The sequence below is a fragment of the Crocodylus siamensis genome, chromosome 5 (genome assembly GCF_052110815.1).
Source record: "Crocodylus siamensis isolate JL-2025a chromosome 5, ASM5211081v1, whole genome shotgun sequence".
Lineage (NCBI taxonomy): Eukaryota > Metazoa > Chordata > Crocodylia > Crocodylidae > Crocodylus > Crocodylus siamensis.
In genome coordinates, this window is record NC_143399.1 from 166,788,777 (window position 1) to 166,809,750 (window position 20,974).

The 20,974-nt window shown below is 40.4% G+C and overlaps 1 protein-coding gene across 4 annotated transcripts in view; it reads left to right on the forward strand.

Annotated features, from left to right (window-relative positions):
* SLC25A13 (solute carrier family 25 member 13) overlaps nt 1-20,974 on the forward strand; it is a 133,210-nt gene that overhangs the window by 73,293 nt on the left and 38,943 nt on the right. For all 4 annotated transcript variants that reach the window (XM_090046976.1, XM_090046980.1, XM_090046978.1 and 1 more), the window contains exons 6-11: nt 9,086-9,232; nt 11,548-11,686; nt 12,519-12,612; nt 12,800-12,884; nt 14,836-14,920; nt 15,396-15,554. In XM_090046976.1, the coding sequence (XP_089903102.1) occupies nt 9,086-9,232; nt 11,548-11,686; nt 12,519-12,612; nt 12,800-12,884; nt 14,836-14,920; nt 15,396-15,554 (709 nt within the window). The remainder of the gene's footprint in view (nt 1-9,085; nt 9,233-11,547; nt 11,687-12,518; nt 12,613-12,799; nt 12,885-14,835; nt 14,921-15,395; nt 15,555-20,974) is intronic.

A 20,974-nucleotide genomic window follows, 5' to 3' on the forward strand; every position in this document is an offset into this window, starting at 1 on the left:
GCATGCAGCGAAGCAGCATGCAGCTCAGCTGTGGCTTCTCCTCCCCTGTGCCGACCCAGCCAGGCCCCTCTTGCCCTGAGTGGCGTGCAGCGAAGCCTGCCCAGCTTTCCCTCCCCAGTGCTGGCTCAGCCGGGCCTGGCCCAAGTTGAACACTGCAAAGCCAGCCCAACGGCACACAGGGAAGCTGGCCCAGCTGCTGCTTCACCTCCCCAGTGCCGGCCTGGCCCAGCCCGAGCAGCACAGCATGGCGGAAGCCCGTCCAACAGTCGCTTTCCCTTACCTGGGTGGCAGGATCCTCTCCAGTGCCATGTAGTGAGGCAGAAGCTGGCCCAGGCACCCCTTCTCCTCACCAGCGCCACAGCATCTGACCCATTCCCTCCTCCCCCTCTCAAGCTACAAACATGGCCTGAGCTCAGGGTGGGGCGTGGCCCGCTGGGGCGGGCTGGGGTCAGGGTTGTTTGCCTCACAACCAGAACCCAAGTAAGCAGCCCAGGGTGCCTGCAGCCAGTGTCTGATGCCACCGGCTGCCGCTGGAGACTTTCAGGCAGGCAGCCGTCATTACCTGGAATTTATCCTTTTCTGTCAAATTATTCAGTCTCTCTTTTCTTAGTATCTTTATTTTTCTTACCTCTCATTCCTTTCCTTCATCTTCAGTTTCACCAGATACAATCCAATAAGGTAAGGGAGGCTGGAAAACAAAAATTCTGTTTTGTGAAAACGTCAAGGTTTAGTCATCTATTTTGGTTCAGCTGAAACAAAGGCTTTTCAAATTTTGTTTATGTTAAAAAGTGAGTGTGATAGGATCACCCAGGATGTTCAGTAGGCTCATGGCTAAGACATTTGCATGGGCTTTGGGACAGTCAGGCTTAAGGCTGACCAAACAAGGCAGAACAAGTTTTAGACTCAATTTTTCCCTCAACTCAGGTGCCACCTGTAATCTAAAGGGTATTAATTGTTCTGTGACTGGCACTTGTTTCATCTTGATCAAAAATTCTATCGTGGACCTGATGATTTTTCTCAAGGAGGGTTTTTGACCAGCCCTTCTGAAAAAAATGTGCCCCCTGTCTACTCCCATTTCCTCCTCCTTCCCCTTTACAAGCCTCCAACCTTGTCTGAACCATCACCAGCCCATTGTTCTGGTCTGGGGACCACAACAGAGGCTCTGAGCTTTCTTCATTTTTTGCTTTTCAGTCATTTCAGCAGGATAAAGCTAAAATTGCTCTTAAAAATAAGCAGTATTTCTTTGGGGGAAGTGGCAAGGCAGCTGCTGAAGGTACACTCAGCTTTGTTGGAGGTCACAGGGGGACTCTAATTGTTCTCGGATTTTTATTGAAACTGACAAATGCCCAATTTCACTACAGTCTGCCAGGATGCTGGGGCAATCATAATAAACTGGTACATGTAGTCACACAGTTCATGTAGCTGTAAATCACTGAAGCGGATGAACTTCATTACTACCCTCTGCCTTACAGCATTACATTATGGATGCTGAAGTTTCAGCAGAAACTACTCTCAACATAAACTTGAGAAATACTATTTACATGTATAAAAATCTTTCTTTGAATTTTGTAACCTGTGATGTTCAGGTTTTCCCTCTGGCATTTTCTCTGTGCTTAAGTCAGTCTTCTTGTTCTCAAGTCTAGACCCTTGGACCTTAGGCAGCAGGAGACGATAGTGGATACTGAGTTACCTCCTTACATTCCTGATGTGTGAATGCTCCTTCTATTGCTCTTAACTTGGACCATATGAGTTGTGTAATATACTTTAAGTACTGCTTTGGAGGCAGAACCCCACTTGTTCTTTTAATGAAATAATCCAAAGAAATTAAAAGGAATCCCTTTTGCTTGTCGTCTACCAACTCCTATTGCTGTATAAGGTACACTTCTAATTTCTTACATATTCATATTCTGTAATAGTAGCTAAATTAATTTTTGCTTCTGACACACTGAAGCTAGATGAAGATGAAAATGTAACAGGTTTCATTTATGTGCAAGAATAGAGATCTGTTCTTGGTTTAAACAAAAGTGCTTCTTGTGTGAGAGAGTACTTCTACCTGTATTCAATTTTAAACTACATTGCTACTGGTAGTCCCCACATTGCAGCTTGGAGCTTGGAGTAGGCGAATTTATCCTGCTTTTCATTTAGCTAGCTTGAAGTTAGTTTGAGGAGGTCTGTACTATACTGCAGATGCTTCTGTGACTGCATAGTTCAGAAGTGCTTGAAGTCTGTAACCGTTTAAGCAGAACAATATCAAAACCCACCCAGAGTATAATACTGATTTATGAATCAGATTTTGTATTCACTTGTGTATAGGTCTGTTAAATAAATTTACACATTAACTGGGATTTACTTGGTTCTGGCATGCTACTTGATGAGGTAATAATTACTGTAAATGAGACCTCACAATCTGCTGTGGTGGAAAGGTTTGTGTTGCATCAAATGAATGGTGATCAGTTGGAAATATCAGTTGTAGCTGAACCTAAATCATCACATAAACTGGAAAATGAATGACATTTTTAATGAGCTGTAGGGGAAAGCTGAGGTTAAAAAAGATCTAGGTGGGATTTCACTAAAAACTCTGGTGCCAGAGTGCTTGCTACCATGTGCAAATTAATTTTGCAGGGTGCATCTACATATTCAATTAAGGTGACACAGTAAACTCCAGAGCTGTTTCTTCTGGAGAACACTGCTCCCAGGTGCAGCATCTGTACACATGCCTGGGTCAGCAGCAGTTTGAGCTGGGGTGGAACAGTGGAGGGACTGGCTGAGTGGCGCCAGGCAGCGGAGGGGCTGGTTGGAGCACGAGAGCACAAGTACAGCCCCCACACTTTGGCACCCTGGTGCCCCAGCCAGACCCTATCACCGTCTACACGTGCTTCGGTGGAGTAAATAGCTGCACTGTAAGATAGGACGGTACTGTCTATTTTATGGTGGAGTTAATTTACTGTGTCCTTATACTGGCACACGTGTAGGCAGTGATGCTTTACTCCAGAGCTAATTACAGGTTTCCTTCACTTTATGCTGGTTCTGTATGTGTGAATTTGCTCTTATGCAATGACCCTTTTTATACCAAAAATTCATTATATGTGAGGTAAATTCACTCTTATACAATCAGTGTGGTGGAAGCCCACAGTCAGCTGCTTTGCATTGTGCAGTGCATTGTGGAATTGATGCGTGCCAAAATATATACTCTCCTGTGCATATCTGTGCTCCTGGCTCATTGTCTGCAACTTGTGTTTCTGTAGTTGCCATCCCCATTATGATAGTGCCTTGTGCTTGTGTGTACTGTCTGCTGTTGCTGAGTATCAAAATTGTCTTGTAGAAGTGGTAGAAATGGGTCTGGGGGGTCAGTACAGTCGAGGTCTTGGAATGTATCCCTATTTGTTACATTGTAAAGTGGGTTCCCTTTATGCAGATTTGACTTATGTGCTGTTTTCCAGGAACACATGTACAGCAGAAAGCAAGAGAAACCTGTAGTCAACTACATAGTAGATCGCACATGTAGATGCACCCTGTAAAGACTTAAAGAATTTAAGTATTTAAGACTTAAAGGCTCCAAGTATCAAGACATAAGGTTATTTTTAAAGTTATGCATAGGGACTACGGAAATCCTAATTTAAGGAAGGTATGAGATGGGGGCGGTATTTTTATATTGAGACGCAATTAAGTTTGTTTTTCCTATAAAGTAGTTTTTAAGCATATTTTGTTTACTTAGGCAGTTTTTCTTTTGAAAGCTGGAGGAAATGCTTATCAGCCCAATTAAACAGCAACATTTATCTGCAAACCAAGTTTGTTTACAATTTGCATATCTGAATCTTCAAGAAATGGGCCATTTCACTTTTTTTGTTTAAAAAGTGGCATTTTTGATGCTGGCTGCCTGTAGCACTGGCAGTGACACAAATAGCACATCACTTTCAGACTAATTGCTAGCAGCTACTGAGAATCATTTTGAGATGTATTTAGTCATGCTGTGAAATGTCTTAACTTTCTGACTTTAGGACAACTAGAATAGGTAGCCTTTCTTTTAAATTGGACACTCTAGGATTTTATTACTTTGTTACTTGGTATACTGACATTACAAAAGATTTTTCACGTGATGGAGTTTATATGACACTTTTGACTTTCCAAGACCTTAATTTTATTACATAAGAATTGCCCATATTTACTTTTATGTCGTCTGTTTGTTTTGCTCGTATTTTTGGAGACTAATTTGACAGAAGATAATTACTATTTCTACTTCATGTAACTAAGAAAGTAGATCATGCTCAGTGCATCTCAAAATAGCACTATAGAAACTTAGTTAAAACTCTTTCAGTGAGGATTGTATGTTTGGAATAGGTTTGTTTTTGTTTTGTTTTGTCCCAGGTTTTGAGAATGTACTAAAAGCATTTAGAGTTATTAAAATCTGTGGGTAGGGAAAAACCTTTAAGAATCTAGGCCTTTGTCCTTGGGTTTCAGTATGTTTTCAGTTCAAGAACTGGATCTTCATGGTTCATATAATAAACCATAAGTGTATTTTTGCTTTTCTATACCTATAATCCTTCCAGCCAGGACTGGCATCAGTATGAAGCAAGATGATAACAGTTTGTGTGTTTAGCCTTCTACTGTTGCAAGTTACTTAGTCTGGTTAAAAGATCTCTAGTTACGTGTATATGGGGCAGATTTCAATTGAAACAACATTGGCAAGGTGTAAGGATGGGGATACATCAGATTGTAGTCGAGGCCACTAAAGCACTTGAAACCCAACAAGAAACAGGGCTTTCTAAAATATGGCCTTTGGGTCCCATTGCATCTTGACCTTCCAGTTCCCTTGGTGGATTTAATGCCAAACGGAGGTTAAGCTACAAAACTATCTTAGGCCCCTGACAGACGTTATACTTAAGATGCAATTAACCTGTTAATCACATCTAACAGCAATCAGGCCATACATTTAAGCAGTTTTTTATTACCACAACATGTGAACCAGCCACACACAATTTTCTGGCTGTTTTCTGTTATACCTTAAGTTGAATGTGTGGCAGGCTCCCCTGCTATGCAGCCTGATGCCAGTTTTTTAGTGGGGCTTAGTTGACAGCTCCTCCAGCCAGAGGACCACATGGGTCTCCACCGGGCAGCTCAGTGGGATCCTATGGCTGGCCCCACAGTCGGCTGGTTGTTGGTCTGAGCCCCAGGATGACCCCACTAGAGTCTGGTCCTGGGACTGACAGCCAGTTGATTGTCAGTTACAGACCCAGAACTGCCAGTTCAGCAGGCACTCGGCTTTCAGCTTACTGGTGCAGGAAGCATTTGAGATTATCACTGGCAAGTAGTAATCACATGACTGGGGTCTGATACCCCAATCCCAAAATCAAGTGTTGATCCATGCATATGTGGGAACAGTTCCTATTGCACCATTAAATGAGTGTGTGCCATCATTTTTATAACTTGTTGACTAAAATATCTCTATAAAAATTGTTATAATAATGAACTTGCTTACAATCAGAAAGCAAGGCAATGTGGCGCAAAAGGTTGGAAACATGCCCTACATGTTCACTGCTCTACCTTAGTATTACCATGTTTATGACTGGCCCTCCTGATTTTTTGCTGAAGTATAGAAATTCCGAAGTAGTTTGAATTTAGAAATGGAGACTTCTAATGTTTCTGAGTGTTCAGATGTATTTTTCCATGGTATTTCTGCCACTGCAACAGAGGATGATCCCTGTCTGTTAGAGAATCAGCATTTCCTAAGCCAAGTGCAAGATGACTCCTTAAGTTGCTGCCTGTCTCAACCTGACAAGTCTTGTGTTCTTGAACTTCTTCCTTCTTAGACCTCCTGAAAACTGCTTGCTTCAAAATTTATTAAAGTAAATGGAATTATAATCATGGCCCAGGTGAAGCAAGAACTTTATTTGGCCAGATGCAACCAGAGAGCGTGTTATTATTAAATTGCAACACCTCCACATAGTGGGTTGTAATGCAATAGAAATGTAACAGACCTGGAGTTGTAACAACTCAAATGCAATGACTAAGATAGTATAACTCGCATAAAACATTTCTCCTTTAAAGCTGAATTTTTAAATAATCCAGTGGGCGAATAAGAGTATTGAAACATGTATCAGTCTTTTCTTTGTGTAATATGCTTTGGAATATTGATGGCACCAGGTAAATTTTAAAATGTCAGTTAAAAATTAAACTAAAATTTATTTAAGAAGGCAGGAGCCTGAGCTCGCTTTCTCTCTCTCCCTCACCCCCTTCATCCCCCCACCCCCCCCACACCTTTCAGGTTTGCATGGCATCACAGATATTGAACTTGCCTTTCACCCTTCACTCCATACCCCATTGAATGCTGGTGTTGCGTATGAAATGAATATTGATTTCCTCTACTTATCATTGAAGACTGCATTTTGCCCTGTAGTATGATTGCGATTCTTGATTAGTACAAGTCTCAGTTTAATTTGACATTTTTAAGATTTTTTTTTTAAAAATGTAAATGGTGGAAATAATAGCATAATGTCTCTGTCTTTCCTAAGACATGTTTACTACATCTGAAAGCAATCGGTCTTACTCAGTTTTTCTTTGTTTTTCAAGTTCTTATGTAGGTATAATTGCGGGTATGGCCTAAAAGTAAGCAATATGTTTCCAGGGAAAAGAAATTTTAATGCGATTCAAAACTAAAAGGTATAGCATACTAAAATATCTGCTTTTTTCCTACTTCCCTCTGAAAGGAATCGATCCTGAACATGGAAATCTTTAACATTCTGTGCTCATGATTTCATACAAAATTAGGCCAAAAATAAATAGCTAACTTTGACATCATCCGGTTCTGTGGTTTGATACATGTAGGTTTGGATTTTGAGTGGTATAGTCTTACAACCTCACTACCTTCACTGAATGATGATGAGAGTCAACCTCTGTTAGGTAGGGACAGGGTCAGTTGCAGAAGATTATAACATTTTGGAGCTGATTTATGTGTGTTCTTCCTCTGTCTTCCCTGTATTGGTGTGTTTGAATCTCAAACTATGAAAGTATGTGCTAATACTATCAGATAAGTCGAGAAATATATCTCTACCTGCTCTTAGCATTGAGGTTATTCCTGTACTTGTCATTAGGATGACCCTAACATTGAACATAAAGATTACCATTTATACTTTAAACCCCCCTGAGCTTAATTCCTGGCAGCAGTTCAGCCTGACCATGGAAGCTCGGCTGAATGTGCACGTACAAGGTTGATTCCACCTCACACACCTCCCAGCCTTCTCTTTCTGCAGCTTGTTCGTAACCTACCCAGGTATACAGCCCTTGAGCAGGGGAGGTCTGTTACCAGCCATCCCCACCTCCCTCTCCCCCCCCCTTCCTGTTATAGCTGTTTATACCCCATTGTGTCTCCCTATACTTTGTAAGCAGAGAAAAACCCTAGAAGAGAAACAAGTAAGATTAGATCTGTCAACTTCAAGGGCTCTTCTTAGCATATAAATAGCAGTCACAGATCTTGCTGCTTTTGAAGGGAAACTCTGCCTCAGGACTTTCCAAGCCTTATTTGATCTCCCTCTTCAAATGACTCCCTAAAGCCAGTTCTGGCATGTTTTCTAGAGGGACAAACTTCTGGCTTTAAAACTGTCTCTTAGTTTTCCCTGGCTTCTCCAGCTATGTATAGCAGCCCTGCCTCAGAGAATTCCTTCTAAACTCACTTTTACATGACACTTGTAGACTCAGTAAAATACACAGATGAGAGCCCAACTGCATTGCATATTAACTGTGTCATTAATTGTGTAACCTAATGCACAGACTTTGAGCTTACTGTATTTATTCAAATCTAAGATGACCCTGTATTTAACACAGTCCCCTAATAATTAGATTATGTACAGGCATACCTCGTTTTATTGCGCTTCGCTTTATTGCGCTTCGCAGATATTGCGTTTTTTACAAATTGAAGGTTTGTGGCAACCCTGCGTTGAGCAAGTCTATCGGCGCCATTTTTCCATGATGGTTAGCCTTTTTAGCAATAAAGTATTTTTTAATTAAAGTATGTACATTTTTTTTAGACATAATGCTATTGCACACTTAATAGACTACAATATAGTGTAAACATAACTTTTATATGCACTGGGAAACCAAAAAATTCGTGTGACTCGCTTTATTGTGATATTCGCTTTATTGCGGTAGACTGGAACCGAACCCGCAATATCTCCGAGGTATGCCTGTATATAGAAAATTTTCAATTTTGTTTTAATCTTCCAGGTATAGAATCTAATTATTGGAAGATTGTTCTAAATTTGTCCCCCCTCCCCGCCCCAACTGCTGTAGTTCATGGGGGGAGGGAGGGTTGGGGGATCAGGCAGCCGCCCCCCTTGCCTTCTAACAACCCCACTTCTTCCACCTGCAGCATTTCTGCCACCCAGGTTCCCATTATATCTGCCCCTCCCTTCCCTACAATCTCTACCTCTTCTTCCACACTCTTTCCTGTCAGACATTGCTTGGGCTCCATTTTCTGCAGGTCATGGAGCACAGTGGTGGTGCTGCTGATAGTCCAGACAGGGGATGGAGTTTCCATGTGCTCCTTCCATGGGGGAGAATCCAGCCTGAGGCAGAGCTGAGTTGCACCTAACAGTAAGGGGGTGGTGGAGGTAGAAGCTATAGAGGGCAAGTGGAGGGTAGGGGTCAGGTGTCTACTGTGGGTCCCTACTCTGACCCTGATCCAGGCTCAGGGCCAGAGTCAGAGCCACAGCATCTGCTTGCTCCCCTTGCTCTCTCCCCTCCTCCCCCTGGTTTGCACACAAATGTAAAATGGGGGGCTTCCCCCCCACCCATGCTGATTGAGTGGAGAAAACCTCATCTTAGATTCAGTTAAATATAGGGGTTTTTTTAACCTATCAAATACATTAGTAAAGGACTTATGTATTCTGAGTCTGGGTGATGGGCACAAGCCCATGTCACAGCTGGGAATAGTTGAATGATAATACATGTAGAACTCTGCTTACATCCATCCATGGAGATGTGGTAGACTGAGGTGTGCTATGGAATTTACCTATGGTTTGCCCATTCGTGAAATACAGAAATAGCAGAATATAAAGACATTACAATTAAATTTGTTTTCATGTGTTTTCAGGAGATGCAGTTGGAACATGCGAAACAAGCATTTGTGCAGCGAGACAATGCTCAAGCTGGAAGAGTCACTGCTATGGACTTCAGAGATATTTTGGTTACTATCCGGCCACATATGTTGACACCATTTGTAGAAGAATGTTTAGTAGCTGTAAGTTCTGCATGGCTTATTTTTAATGTGTTAGTATCCAGGAGCCGCAACAAAATCAGAGCTCTATTTCGCAAGGCACTGGACAGACATGCACCAAGAGATGGCTACCTTTCCTATGCATCTATTTGTACCTTGTGCCCATCACCCAGACTCAGAATACAAGAGCCAAGTCAGATTAAAATATATAATACCCCACTTTATAGACTCTCTTCTTAGGATGAGATCTTCAAAGATCCCACTAGGACTTCCTTGTGCAGCATTTCAGGCAAAGAAATGGGCCTTGTTAATGGCTGACAAATTTCGGCTTTATTGAACTAACACATTATTCCAGGATGTTATTCCAGGAAGCCATTGTCTCCTACCTGAGTAGTTATTCTTGAAACAATTGTTTTGAAAGGTTAAAGTTCCGTTAATTGTTCATTATTAAATCTGATATTTGGATCAGTGAAACACTTGAAGATATTATTTTGCTAGCAACTGTGTGATCTGTTGAACTTTTAAAATAATATAAAATGGGTAGAAATTAGATGAGACTTATTTGGTCATCAGGGCAGTTTTCTTCCATTTCAGCTTTGTTCTTGAACTTATTTCAACACTGGCCCAACACTTATCCCTTGCCCCCCAATATATTGGTGAGTCAAGTTTTAAGTATACCACGCTATATGATGCCATCCTTGTGACAAATACCTAATAATGTTTTCTGAGTCTGTAATATTGCTGAGATCCGAATCCAGTATTGTGATTGGCAAGGGCTCCTCAGAGCCAGGTACAGGGATGTTATTTTCTTTGATACTAAGGCTCTGCACAAGCAGCCTAACAGTGCTTTCCTGTGCACTTTTTTCCTTCTTTTCCTTTCCCTATATCATGTTTACAGCACACTGATTTCACATTCACTATTGACATTACAGTTCTTTTTTTGGAGTAACTGTTATCCAGTTGTATATTTCACATTAAATGCCAATATGTTGAATGTACTTGGGTAAAATGTTTCTGTCACATCAGTTACACTTGGTTTGCATTTGCCTTGGTATAAATACGTTTTGTTGCTTCCTGCTCATCTTTCTACCTTCTAGGGCACTTTGAATTATTTCTTTTCTCACAGGTATTCACAATAGCATTCAACTGTTTTATGTTAATTTAGTATTTTTGCTACTATTGCTGACTTTTCTAGTTTGTCCTGTTGTTATCAGGTGAATTATTTTTTAGAAGCAAGTACCTTTTAGCATGTATAAAGAATAAGCCAAATTCAGCCTTATAAGGCTGTAGTTCCACTGAAGAAGGCACTTTATCTGGGCTTTGTCATTTGTCTTCTGATGCAGTCCTCTCCCAAGTACTCCAGAGCCTGGGCTTGTCCCTGCTCAAATTGTCTACTATGCTTCTGGTGATGTGTGAGGGAGAATCTTGAGGAGATCTATTTGGGAACTATGATTCTGTTGCCTCAGAAAAATACTGGAAATTTTATATAATGAGGCCAGGATCTAGAACGCCATGAAACTAATATTTTGTGGACTGAGGATGATTTCTGACCGATTTCCTGCCTTCCTAGTACCATTACCGACTCCACTAGATCTTGTCCTTTTTAATCAAATGTGATTTAAGTTAATTTTTAACATGAGAATTCTAATTATTTCACCTCAGATCAATTTAAGTATTGTCATTTTAGGAAACTGTTTGCAGTGGTCTGAAATCTGCTAGGTTTATTAGTGTTGTATTTAAATGAAGAAAAGGTTCTTTTGGTAAATCTGAAATCTTTTATTAGACCAACTCTATATCAGATTTACCAAAAGAACCTTGTCTGCCTATGTCCTTAGACCAGCACAGCTACAACCTATACCCTTGTATTTAAATGAAAGCTCAAAACAGGCTGTGAATTGAAATGTTTGAATCGACCTTTTACAGAGCTTGTTTCGGGTTCTGTTGTTTTTGTGTATTAATATACTTTACATCTAAAAGGCTTTAAGATTTGCTCATTAGAAGACATAAGTGAACATATAAAACATTTCCAACTGAAACTACTGAAACCTGAACTCTGTAAATTACTACTGGTCATGTTGTTATAATCCTGCATATGTATTTGTTTAGGTTTATAGAGGTAGGGAGAGTTTTACATTCTGGACATGATTAGTTTCAGTAACATAAGAAACTTTCATAGAACTTATTTTTCATTAAAAAAGAATCTCTTGCTATTGACATTTTTACTTTTATAGTACTGTTTCAAAATGTTATTTAAAGGTTTTTCTTAATCCTATACTGTTGTGAAACATTAACTCATATCTTTTCTACCCCCCTCCCTTTCTACTGTCTCTCTACTCTAGGCTGCTGGAGGTACCACTTCCCATCAGGTCAGCTTTTCCTATTTTAATGGATTTAATTCACTCCTTAACAACATGGAGCTCATTAGAAAGATCTACAGTACTCTGGCTGGAAATAGAAAAGATGTGGAAGTCACTAAAGGTTAGTAGAAATGTTCTGATTGTGAAGTCTGGGAGTTTTCCTGTGGCATTCACGTGGGGGAGGGAACTCATCCATATGCTTTTAAATCAATCAAAGAAACAACAGGAGGTCAGTCTACATTTTTAGCATACTCTGATGTATCCTTCAAGTGTTCATTCTCCTGTTTAGTCCACCCTCCAGGTTTTTCATTTTGTTTTAGCCAGAAAGAAGGTCCTAATAAATTGAAGATGGGGGGTGGGGGTAGGAGAGAATGTAAAGATATTTAAAGGTTTCAGAAACTTCCTAGGACTCCTGCCAATTTGGCAGCCTATTAAAGTGACCTTCAAGGGTAGTTGAAGAATTCCATAAACTTGTATTGGCGGCACAGTAAGCTGATCTACAAGCTTGGAACAAGATGTTATCTGCTCTATCTAACCGCTTTTATAGAGAATTCCCTCTGCAACGCCAAGGTTTCATTAATGTGGCCTACTGGGACTGTGCATGAAAAGTTCCACATCTCTGTCTCCTGGTTTTTTGTGTATGTGTTGTTTTTTTTCTTTTGGTTTTTCTGACCCACAACTGATTGATACCGTATGTCAAATATCCTAAATCCTGCTGATAGTACTAAGCTTTAAGACCAGAAGGCTGCTCTTATTCGCATGACATGTAGCACTCAAAACATAGATTTACATAGTGCTGGTTGCACTTTTTGTGGTGATCACTTTTTTGCAGCGTCTTGCTCTTAATACTAAAATGAATGGTGACTTTCGGATGCTTTGGGTTTCTTGTTTTGGGGTTTCTTGTTTTGGTTTGATTAATTTTTCCCCTCTCTCATATTTTTATTCTGTTGCAGAGGAGTTTGTTCTGGCAGCTCAGAAATTTGGTCAGGTTACACCCATGGAAGTTGACATCTTGTTTCAATTAGCAGATTTATATGAGCCCCGAGGGTAAGTCAAAATTTATCTACATATCTATATTTATATCTATATACATATTTTTGCTAAGTAGTAGGAGATAGAAGGATAGTGAGCATCTCACTTGCTGCCCAGAAGCACAGGTAACTTAGAGTTGGTTGCAAAGCCATTCTTACTCATTAATGTAAATTTCAATTTAGTGTTTGCTTTACCTCCATAGACGCATGACATTAGCTGACATTGAAAGAATTGCTCCTCTGGAGGAAGGAACATTGCCATACAATCTGGCTGAGGCTCAGAGGCAGGTAAGAAAGAAACAACAGTGAAGCTTTCATAACACTGTTCCTTTCCTCCAGTTCTAAAGCTGGGTGTCTTGCCCCCCTTGTCAGTCATTTTCCCTTTTTCCGTAACACAAACAGGGCTTTTTGTAGTTGTTGGAATCTTCAACTTAACGGAATGCTGCTACACATCAAAAGTTGCTCATTTGACTCTCCCCTTTTTAAAAGATAAAGAATTATTGATTTGGTTGTAAAGATATAACAAAATGTGTATGGATGTCATCTGACTGCTCAAGAAAAAAAAAAAGCTCATTGAAGAGGTTTTGTGTTCTGATTCTTTCCCACAAAATAGTTTTTAATGAGAGAAGAAGACTTTCCCCTTTCAGTATCAGTGTCATTTTTGGCATCCAGCACTTGTACATGTTTGAGTGCATTGTGTGTCCTGCTGAATATTGAAATGAGTGAGTTTTGTTTAGTCTGCCACCATAATGTGAAAGCTTTTGAGAAGTGTTCGTAAGTTATGTGAAGAGAGAAATGGTAGGACATTGACCTAATTTAATACAAAGTGATCTGTTATACAAGACAGAAACAAACTTGGCTTCTCTGTAGCTGTTAAGCATCTTTTTCTCCTTAGTATTGTTTTAGCAGGTCTTTTTTTTTAAATTGACAATCTTGGATATATACAGAAAAAAACATAGTTTAAGGCAAGCTAAGTTTTGCTTCTTGTGAAATTAATTTTTTTTTTCCTTTGAGCTCTGGGTCTGTGCAGAGACGCCAGTTTGACCACAAAGAGTTGTTGCAGGCTACATTTTTAGGACTAACAGGCCTAGAGCCAGGCATATGTGCAAGTGTGTGTGTCTTACTCTCTCTTTCTGTCTCCTTCTCTTCCCCCTCCCCCATGACCCTTACCAGCCTGAGGCAGTGTCTCGGGTTTTTTTTAGCAGTGCCCAAGTAATGATTGTGCTAGGATGAATTCTAATTAGCTGGCTCCCAAAAGCTGACTGTCTATTCCTAGAATACTTCAGGAAGAATCAGTTGCTTCGGACTGCGTTTCAAGTAGCATAAACTACAGTAGGTAGCAGTACATTGTAACTGAAAATTCAATGCATAGGACAACAGTTTGTTGCAGTCTCAAGAATTCTCCGTTGAAGATCTTCTCAATATTCTTTTCTCTGCTTTGTGCTGTTCTAAGATAATATGAAGATACTACTCAAAAGGAAAAGTGCCAAAAGTTTTATTTGCATTTGCTCCCTTTTGTTGCCTCCTTTCACTTTCACATCAAGTTATTATTTTAATATCACCATGTGACCTGGGACTGAAAAAAATCATTTATAGTGTAGTAAACTCTGCTGTATTTAGCTTGATATGCTTAGAAATAAAGCTATATGTACTAAAGCTGGGGAAAAATACATAAAGAGAAAACCCTGAAGGTATTTCCAATAGTGACAACAACTATAATGTTTGTACTGTGTGGGAAAATGGCAAACCGTATTACCGAAGTCAATGGTGGCAAGAGAATGTGAGGGCCTTACAAATTTTCTGTCTCCCCTGGATTCCTTATTCTTTCTTTATTTTTAGGAATAAATTCTGGACTAGAACAATCCTTAAACTCATTCCCCATCAGGATGAATGCCAGATTGTGTAGGGGTGCTGTATTGAATTCCTTACATGTGTAGAAGATGGCTACTTGTTTCCTAGAGATTGATTCATAAACCATTTGGGCAATTGTTTGATGTTGAAGCTGGGAACATCTGTTGTTCTTGTTTCTTCCATTCCAATTATAAGCAGCTACATTTTATGTTAACACAAAAATGGTAACAACTAAGTTTATGGTTTGCTCTTAAACATAATGCTTGGGAATACCTGGTGGAGTTTGGCACTGGCTTGCTTCCTCTATTGTCATGCTCTTCACTCTAGTAATAGTAACCAGAGGGTTATTTTTTCCTTTTCCTTTCTTGTCCTTGCCTTACCTTTACAGAAAGCTCCTGGTGATGTGACTCGCCCTGTTCTCATCCAAATAGCAGAATCAGCATACAGATTTGCCCTGGGTTCCGTTGCTGGAGGTTAGTCATGGATGAATGCCAAGGATTCATCCTCACATTCTGTTACTTTTCCCTCTGTTGTTCCCCACCCCCTGCCCTCATCCATTTCAGTGTATAAAGACACAGGTTTCCCTATGTTCCTTATGGAGCCATTACTGTGAGTTGGGATGTTGCTGGGGGTGGAGAAGTGGAGCTTTTATATATCACTTGTGCCAGCAAGTGGCAAGTGATTTACAGGTGGCTTTACTGCTTTGTTTGTCATCAAACTGGTTTCATAAGAGACAGGCTAATAATGAAAGAGGCCTATGGTGACAAGCTTTTATTTAATTAATTTTCTCTGACATCTCTTTTAGAACCAGTGTATATTGTAGTGGGGGAAGAGGGTAGAGGGGGAGTGGAGGACACCTAAATGATCATTGAGAGATAATCATAGAATGTGTCCAGTGCAGGTTAAAAATTGTATTTTTTCCTTCCATGTATCAAATTTTGTTTGTAGCTGTTGGAGCCACTGCAGTATACCCAATTGATCTTGTAAAAACTCGAATGCAAAATCAGCGCTCTACTGGATCATTTGTAGGGGAACTTATGTACAAAAACAGCTTTGATTGTTTTAAGAAAGTGCTACGTTATGAAGGTTTCTTCGGGCTTTACAGAGGTGAGTTTGCAAATGTCATCTATAGCAATGAAAAGATACTAACAAGAGTTAGCTGCTCACCTGAATTGCTACTGTTAGGGTTTGAAGGAAAAAGAAATAATTGGCAGGGTTTGTTTTTTTTTTTTTTGTTTGTCGTCTCATTATCTGCTTGACCATTCTTGTTCCTAGCTTTAATGCATTTCCCTCTTCTAAGTTTGGGGTCTGCCAACTTTTCAATAATACAAACTAGTGGAAAGGTTGTTTTGGGGATTTTTTTCTCTCCCTCTTTTCACAATAGCATGAGCCATTTGCTCCCCCACCTGCAATTTTCCTGTGGTAGGTGTGGCAATTGCTTACAGAGAAAATGCATTAGAAGGGAATTCTTTGTCTATTTAGTGGTCTTGAATATGATCAAGGACAAAAAATAAACTAACAATATTTGCTGTTCATTTTACTGGGTCCTGCCACCTATCATGTGGCAGTGACCTGGCCATCTGTCAGTGTTCTTGGTGAGTGCGGTGTGGGTCAGGCGTACGTATGTTCACCACCATTACTTGCCACTTGTGGCTTCAGTTCAGACTGTGGCTTGGGTTCAAGCAGTGACAAAAGCATCAACAGTACAACTTCATGTTATGGATATGTAGTTGCAAAGAACCTTAAACTAGTACCTGACACTGCAGTTGTTCTAGTTCTGGCACAGAGGTAAAATACATTGCTTTTGTAGCATGAACCGCACTATGTATGCTACCAGAGTGTATTTCTCTTGCTTGGATGTCCATTCATATTTTGATATGCATTATTTCTCAGCTTGCCCTCATGCAAGCTTGGATTAAAACTGGTTTTGGATATGCTTTTAGAGCAGGAGAGAAGATGCTATACTAACAACTTAGCATTTGATTCTGAAAACAACTATATCATTGTTTTGGAAATTAGACTTAAACAGTAAATGCAAAGAGTTGAAAATGGAGAATTTCAGTTATAGAGGTTACAATTTGGCAAAGTTATGAACAATTGGTGAGGAAGGGAGTTCTAAGACTGCATTTGGCAACCTTAATAATAGATTTTGTGGCATAGTGTCTATAATATGTTGGGGCTGCTTGGGTGCTGGTTGACCAACTTCCCTATAAAACACAGTTGCTATATTGATTTAAACGCACTAGAGATTTCTAGCAACCAAAATCTTGGGAAGTGTCAACTGCTAGGGAATAAATTATGTTTTGCTGTTATATATGTCTGTTTGCTTATATTCAGCATATGCAGATATAACATTTTCTGAACTTTCCAAAATAATAAATCTGTGCCCTGAGGATGCCAATAGAATTCCATACATTTGTTTTTGACCAATGGTATAAGGCTCCTACCACAGAGGGTATTTCAAACTGGGAGAACATCAAACTGGGAATGTCCCACATAGTTTAACTCTATTTGTTCATCCTATGTGTATTTGCTCTTTCTCCTATCGTACTCCTTTGCTAGGCTTCATGCACCATGCCCGCTACAGCCTGTCTACTATACCTCCTTTATCTTGTTAGAGAAATGCTGAATAGGTGAAATAGCCCTGCCAACCTGACTGCTGATGTCGTGAGCACAGGATTATGATCTCATTCCTGGATTAGACAGGAGGAGAAACTGGGCTGTTTCAAACAAAACAGCCATTGTTGATGCAGTAGATATTTCTGGTGAAGTGAGCTTTTTTTTATATAGCTGCTTTGTGTGAGGGCATATTCTGGTATAACTATTTTTTTTAAGTGTACCCACTTAAAGACATGAAATTTTGCAATGGAAGTTAGACTGTTACCTGATATGTAGGGAGAAGACGCATAGTTTGGGAAGGAATGGCAGCTGAGGAGGAGCAAAAAGGTTCTAAATGGGTTTGAAGGCCTATTGTGGGGTTGCTTCTGACATTGTAGTTGTAAGAAAAGCAAGTGGGAATTCCAAACCATTCCAAAGGATTTTTTTTTTTAAAGATTTTATCTTTGAATCAATCCATTGGCTTGAACTTTGGGGTTTTTTTCATTCTGGTCTTCGTGGGGGAAAAAGTAAGAAACACCATGTCATAAAACATGAGTCTCAGATAAGGATAAATTACACCATCTTGTGGATATAAAGAGAGCATTAATATTTGTTTAAAGAGAACTTTGTCCTAAAGGTAGTCAGTTCCAGGAGAGGATATTTGAATACCAACAAAGATAAAGTCAGAGTAATTGTCTTTTATAGCACATTTGTAACTTTCCGATATGGTCATTTTTCCATGAATGGTAGTATCTAGGTGTTATGTTGGAAGACTGGGTTTGAAAGACAGCCTATGTAAAAGCCTTAAGATTTTTCTCTTGCCTTCTCCAAGCATGAGTGAAGAGTACCCATTGTATAATTTGGTATTGCGACTCTACCAAACATAGCACAAGGAAGTCTCAGGGGCTCTAAAACAGCAGAATCTCTTCTAATTCACAAGATTCTAAATCAAGACACTTTTCAGAGGCCTTAAAGCAGTTTACAGAATTGATCAATACTTCTGATAGGCTAAAAACAGATATGAGGTTTATTCCAGGTCTGTCTGGGGTCCAAGTGTTCTGGTGTTGGCTCTCATCAAAACAGATGCAGGACACACATTTACATTTGCACCTTGAATACCAGCCCCCCTCTCCCACACACACCCCCCTTAGGGAAAAAGTGTTATCTTTGTACTTCACAGGTACTTAATGTGTGGCAATGGGATTGTACTTCTGTAGCTTCCCAGAATAAAAAGCAATGTCCCAGGATAAGCCCAACATCTGTTTTTAGCCATGGGGATCATTTTACCCTGGTCCAACAAAATTCCCTAGAGAATTTAGATTCAATTGGTAGAATGTATTTGGGTGAAAGTATGAAATAGCAATGATACTTGTATTAATATTCCTTGCTCTACAAGAAACAAACAAACACATAAAATGGTATGGGGGACACAAGATCTTTGGCCACAAATGATGAACCACTTACACCATCTTTAGAATTTAGATTAGCTTCCAGCACTGCAGTGTTCCCAAACTCCCTAATCACTCCTTCAGTTACCAACTACTTATGGTTGGCTCACACACTACTAATTAAATATCATTGCCATAGTAGGAACTTCATTTTCCAGAAACTTGCAATTAAAAACTAATCTATGGAATAGAAGTGTAAACCTACCCTCACCTCAAAATCTTCTGTTAAGCACAAATCCCTTGAAAAAGGAAATATGTTCATGGTTCATAGTTTTTAGGGTCCGAAGGGACCTGAGCAGATCATCTAGTCCGACCCCCTGCCATGGCAGGAAAGAATACTGGGGTCAGATGACCCCAGCAAGATGTTCATCTAACCTCCTCTTAAACACCCCTAGGGTAGGAGCCTGCACCACTTCTCTTGGAAGCTGGTTCCAGACCCTAGCCACCCTGACCGTGAAGTAGCGCCTCCTGATATCTAACCTAAACCTACCCTCTGCCAGCTTGTGACCGTTATTCCTGGTCACTCCTGGCGGTGCTCAGGGAAACAGTGACTCCCCCAATGCCTGCTGGTCCCCCCTGACTAGTTTATAACAGGCCACAAGATCCCCCCTCAGCCTTCTCTTTTGGAGGCTGAACAGGTTCAGGTCCCGTAGCCTCTCCTCGTAGGGCCTGCCCTGCTGTCCCCTGATCATACGAGTGGCCCTCCTCTGGACCCTCTCCATGCTGTCGACATCCCTCTTGAAGTGTGGCACCCAGAACTGGATGCAATACTCCAGCTGCGGCCTGACCAGTGCCGCATAGAGGGGGAGGATCACCTCCTTGGACCTGCTCGAGGTGCATCTGTGGATGCATGCCAAGGTGCGGTTGGCCTTCCTTACTGCCTCGCCACACTGCCGGCCCATGTTCATCTTGGAGTCAGTGATGACCCCCAGATCCCTTTCTGCCTCCGTGCTGACAAGAGGGGAGTTCCCTAACCTGTGCAGTGAGGGAGCTGTGCTTGACTAGAAACTGGTAATTTAAGGTAATTGCGTTGTCTGTTTTCCCATGTAAATCATGTAATAGGAAAGTTTGCAGTATTTAGTTACCGTCTCTGTACAGTATCATGTGTTCTGCTGGTTTCAAGTATTTTTCCTAGATTGAGCCACAGCTCTTCTCACCAGTGAATTAATGTTTGTGGAACATATTTTCCTGATATTAAAGAGAAAAAAAACCTGCACATGCACAGTGTGAAAGCAACATCCAGCAGCCACAGAAGTCTTTATATATATATTTCTTTGGAGTAAGATGTTGACTGCTTAATATCACTGCCACTGAAATGGAAGAGCTATGGAGTGACAGTAGGCTTATAGGCTGTTTGAAAGAAAATTCTGAGTAACTTGTATTAATTTAATTTAATTTGAAATCAAATGTTTAATTTGAATTCAATTTTTAATGATATGTTTAGACCATATCCATCTTCCAGAGCCCTTCTGTAATGTCATCATGAGATGCAAGCAAAAAACCCAAGATGCACTGTGATTGTACACAGAGATGCTGTAAAATAGACTTCAAAATAGCGGGTGGGTGGAAGGGAATAAGTCTTCAATACATTGCTTTTGGGTTCAAATTGACTTAGTAATATTATATTTACAAGGTAAGGAAAATCTTTTATCTGCTGATGCTGTTCAGTGCATCTGTTGTTTCAGAACTTCTGCTATTCACAAGATAGCAGAAATCTTTCTGTATTGTTCCAATACGCCCATCCAAAAATGAGGAAAAAGAGATAATGTAATAGTAATATATTACTGCAGAACAGAAGGGTGGGCCAAATTAGCAGGTGCCAAGTAGTTTTATGTAGGTAGAAGTAAGGGGGCAGAATCCAAAATTGTGTAGTTTGTTGATTCATCTTTAGAGGGAAAGCAGCTAACTGGCATTTGACAACGTTATAAAACAGATTGTTTTACAAATAGTATTTTTATTTAAAATACCGTATTTTTCGGACCATAAGACGCACTTTTTTCCCCCCAAAAGTGGGGGGAAAACGAGGGTGCGTCTTATGGTCCGAAGGTGTGTGTCCCGGGGAGACGGGGCAGAGCTTGCCCGCGGAGGCGGTGGAGCCCGAGCGGGACATCCGCCGCTTGTTTACACCGGAAGCCGGCGCCTGTGCCGGTGGCCGGGAGCCGGCAATAAAAATGGCCAGCCACCGGCACACATAGTCTCTCCTGCCATAAAAACTGGGTGCGTCTTATGGTCAGGTGCGTCTTATGGTCCGAAAAATACGGTACATGCTATAGGGGGTATATGCAGTAACACTTCAAATTAAATTTACCAAATCATTTTCATACTAGAAAGGGGGGTTTCTTTGTTTTTTCATTTGTTTTAGAACTTTAAATTTTGGCTTTGAAACTTTCTCTCTGAAGTTGAATATTGGTACAAATTTTGAGTGAAAACATTTGTGGGAGGGGGAGGGGTGTTGAGTACTAAGGAAGAGCAGGTGGGAAG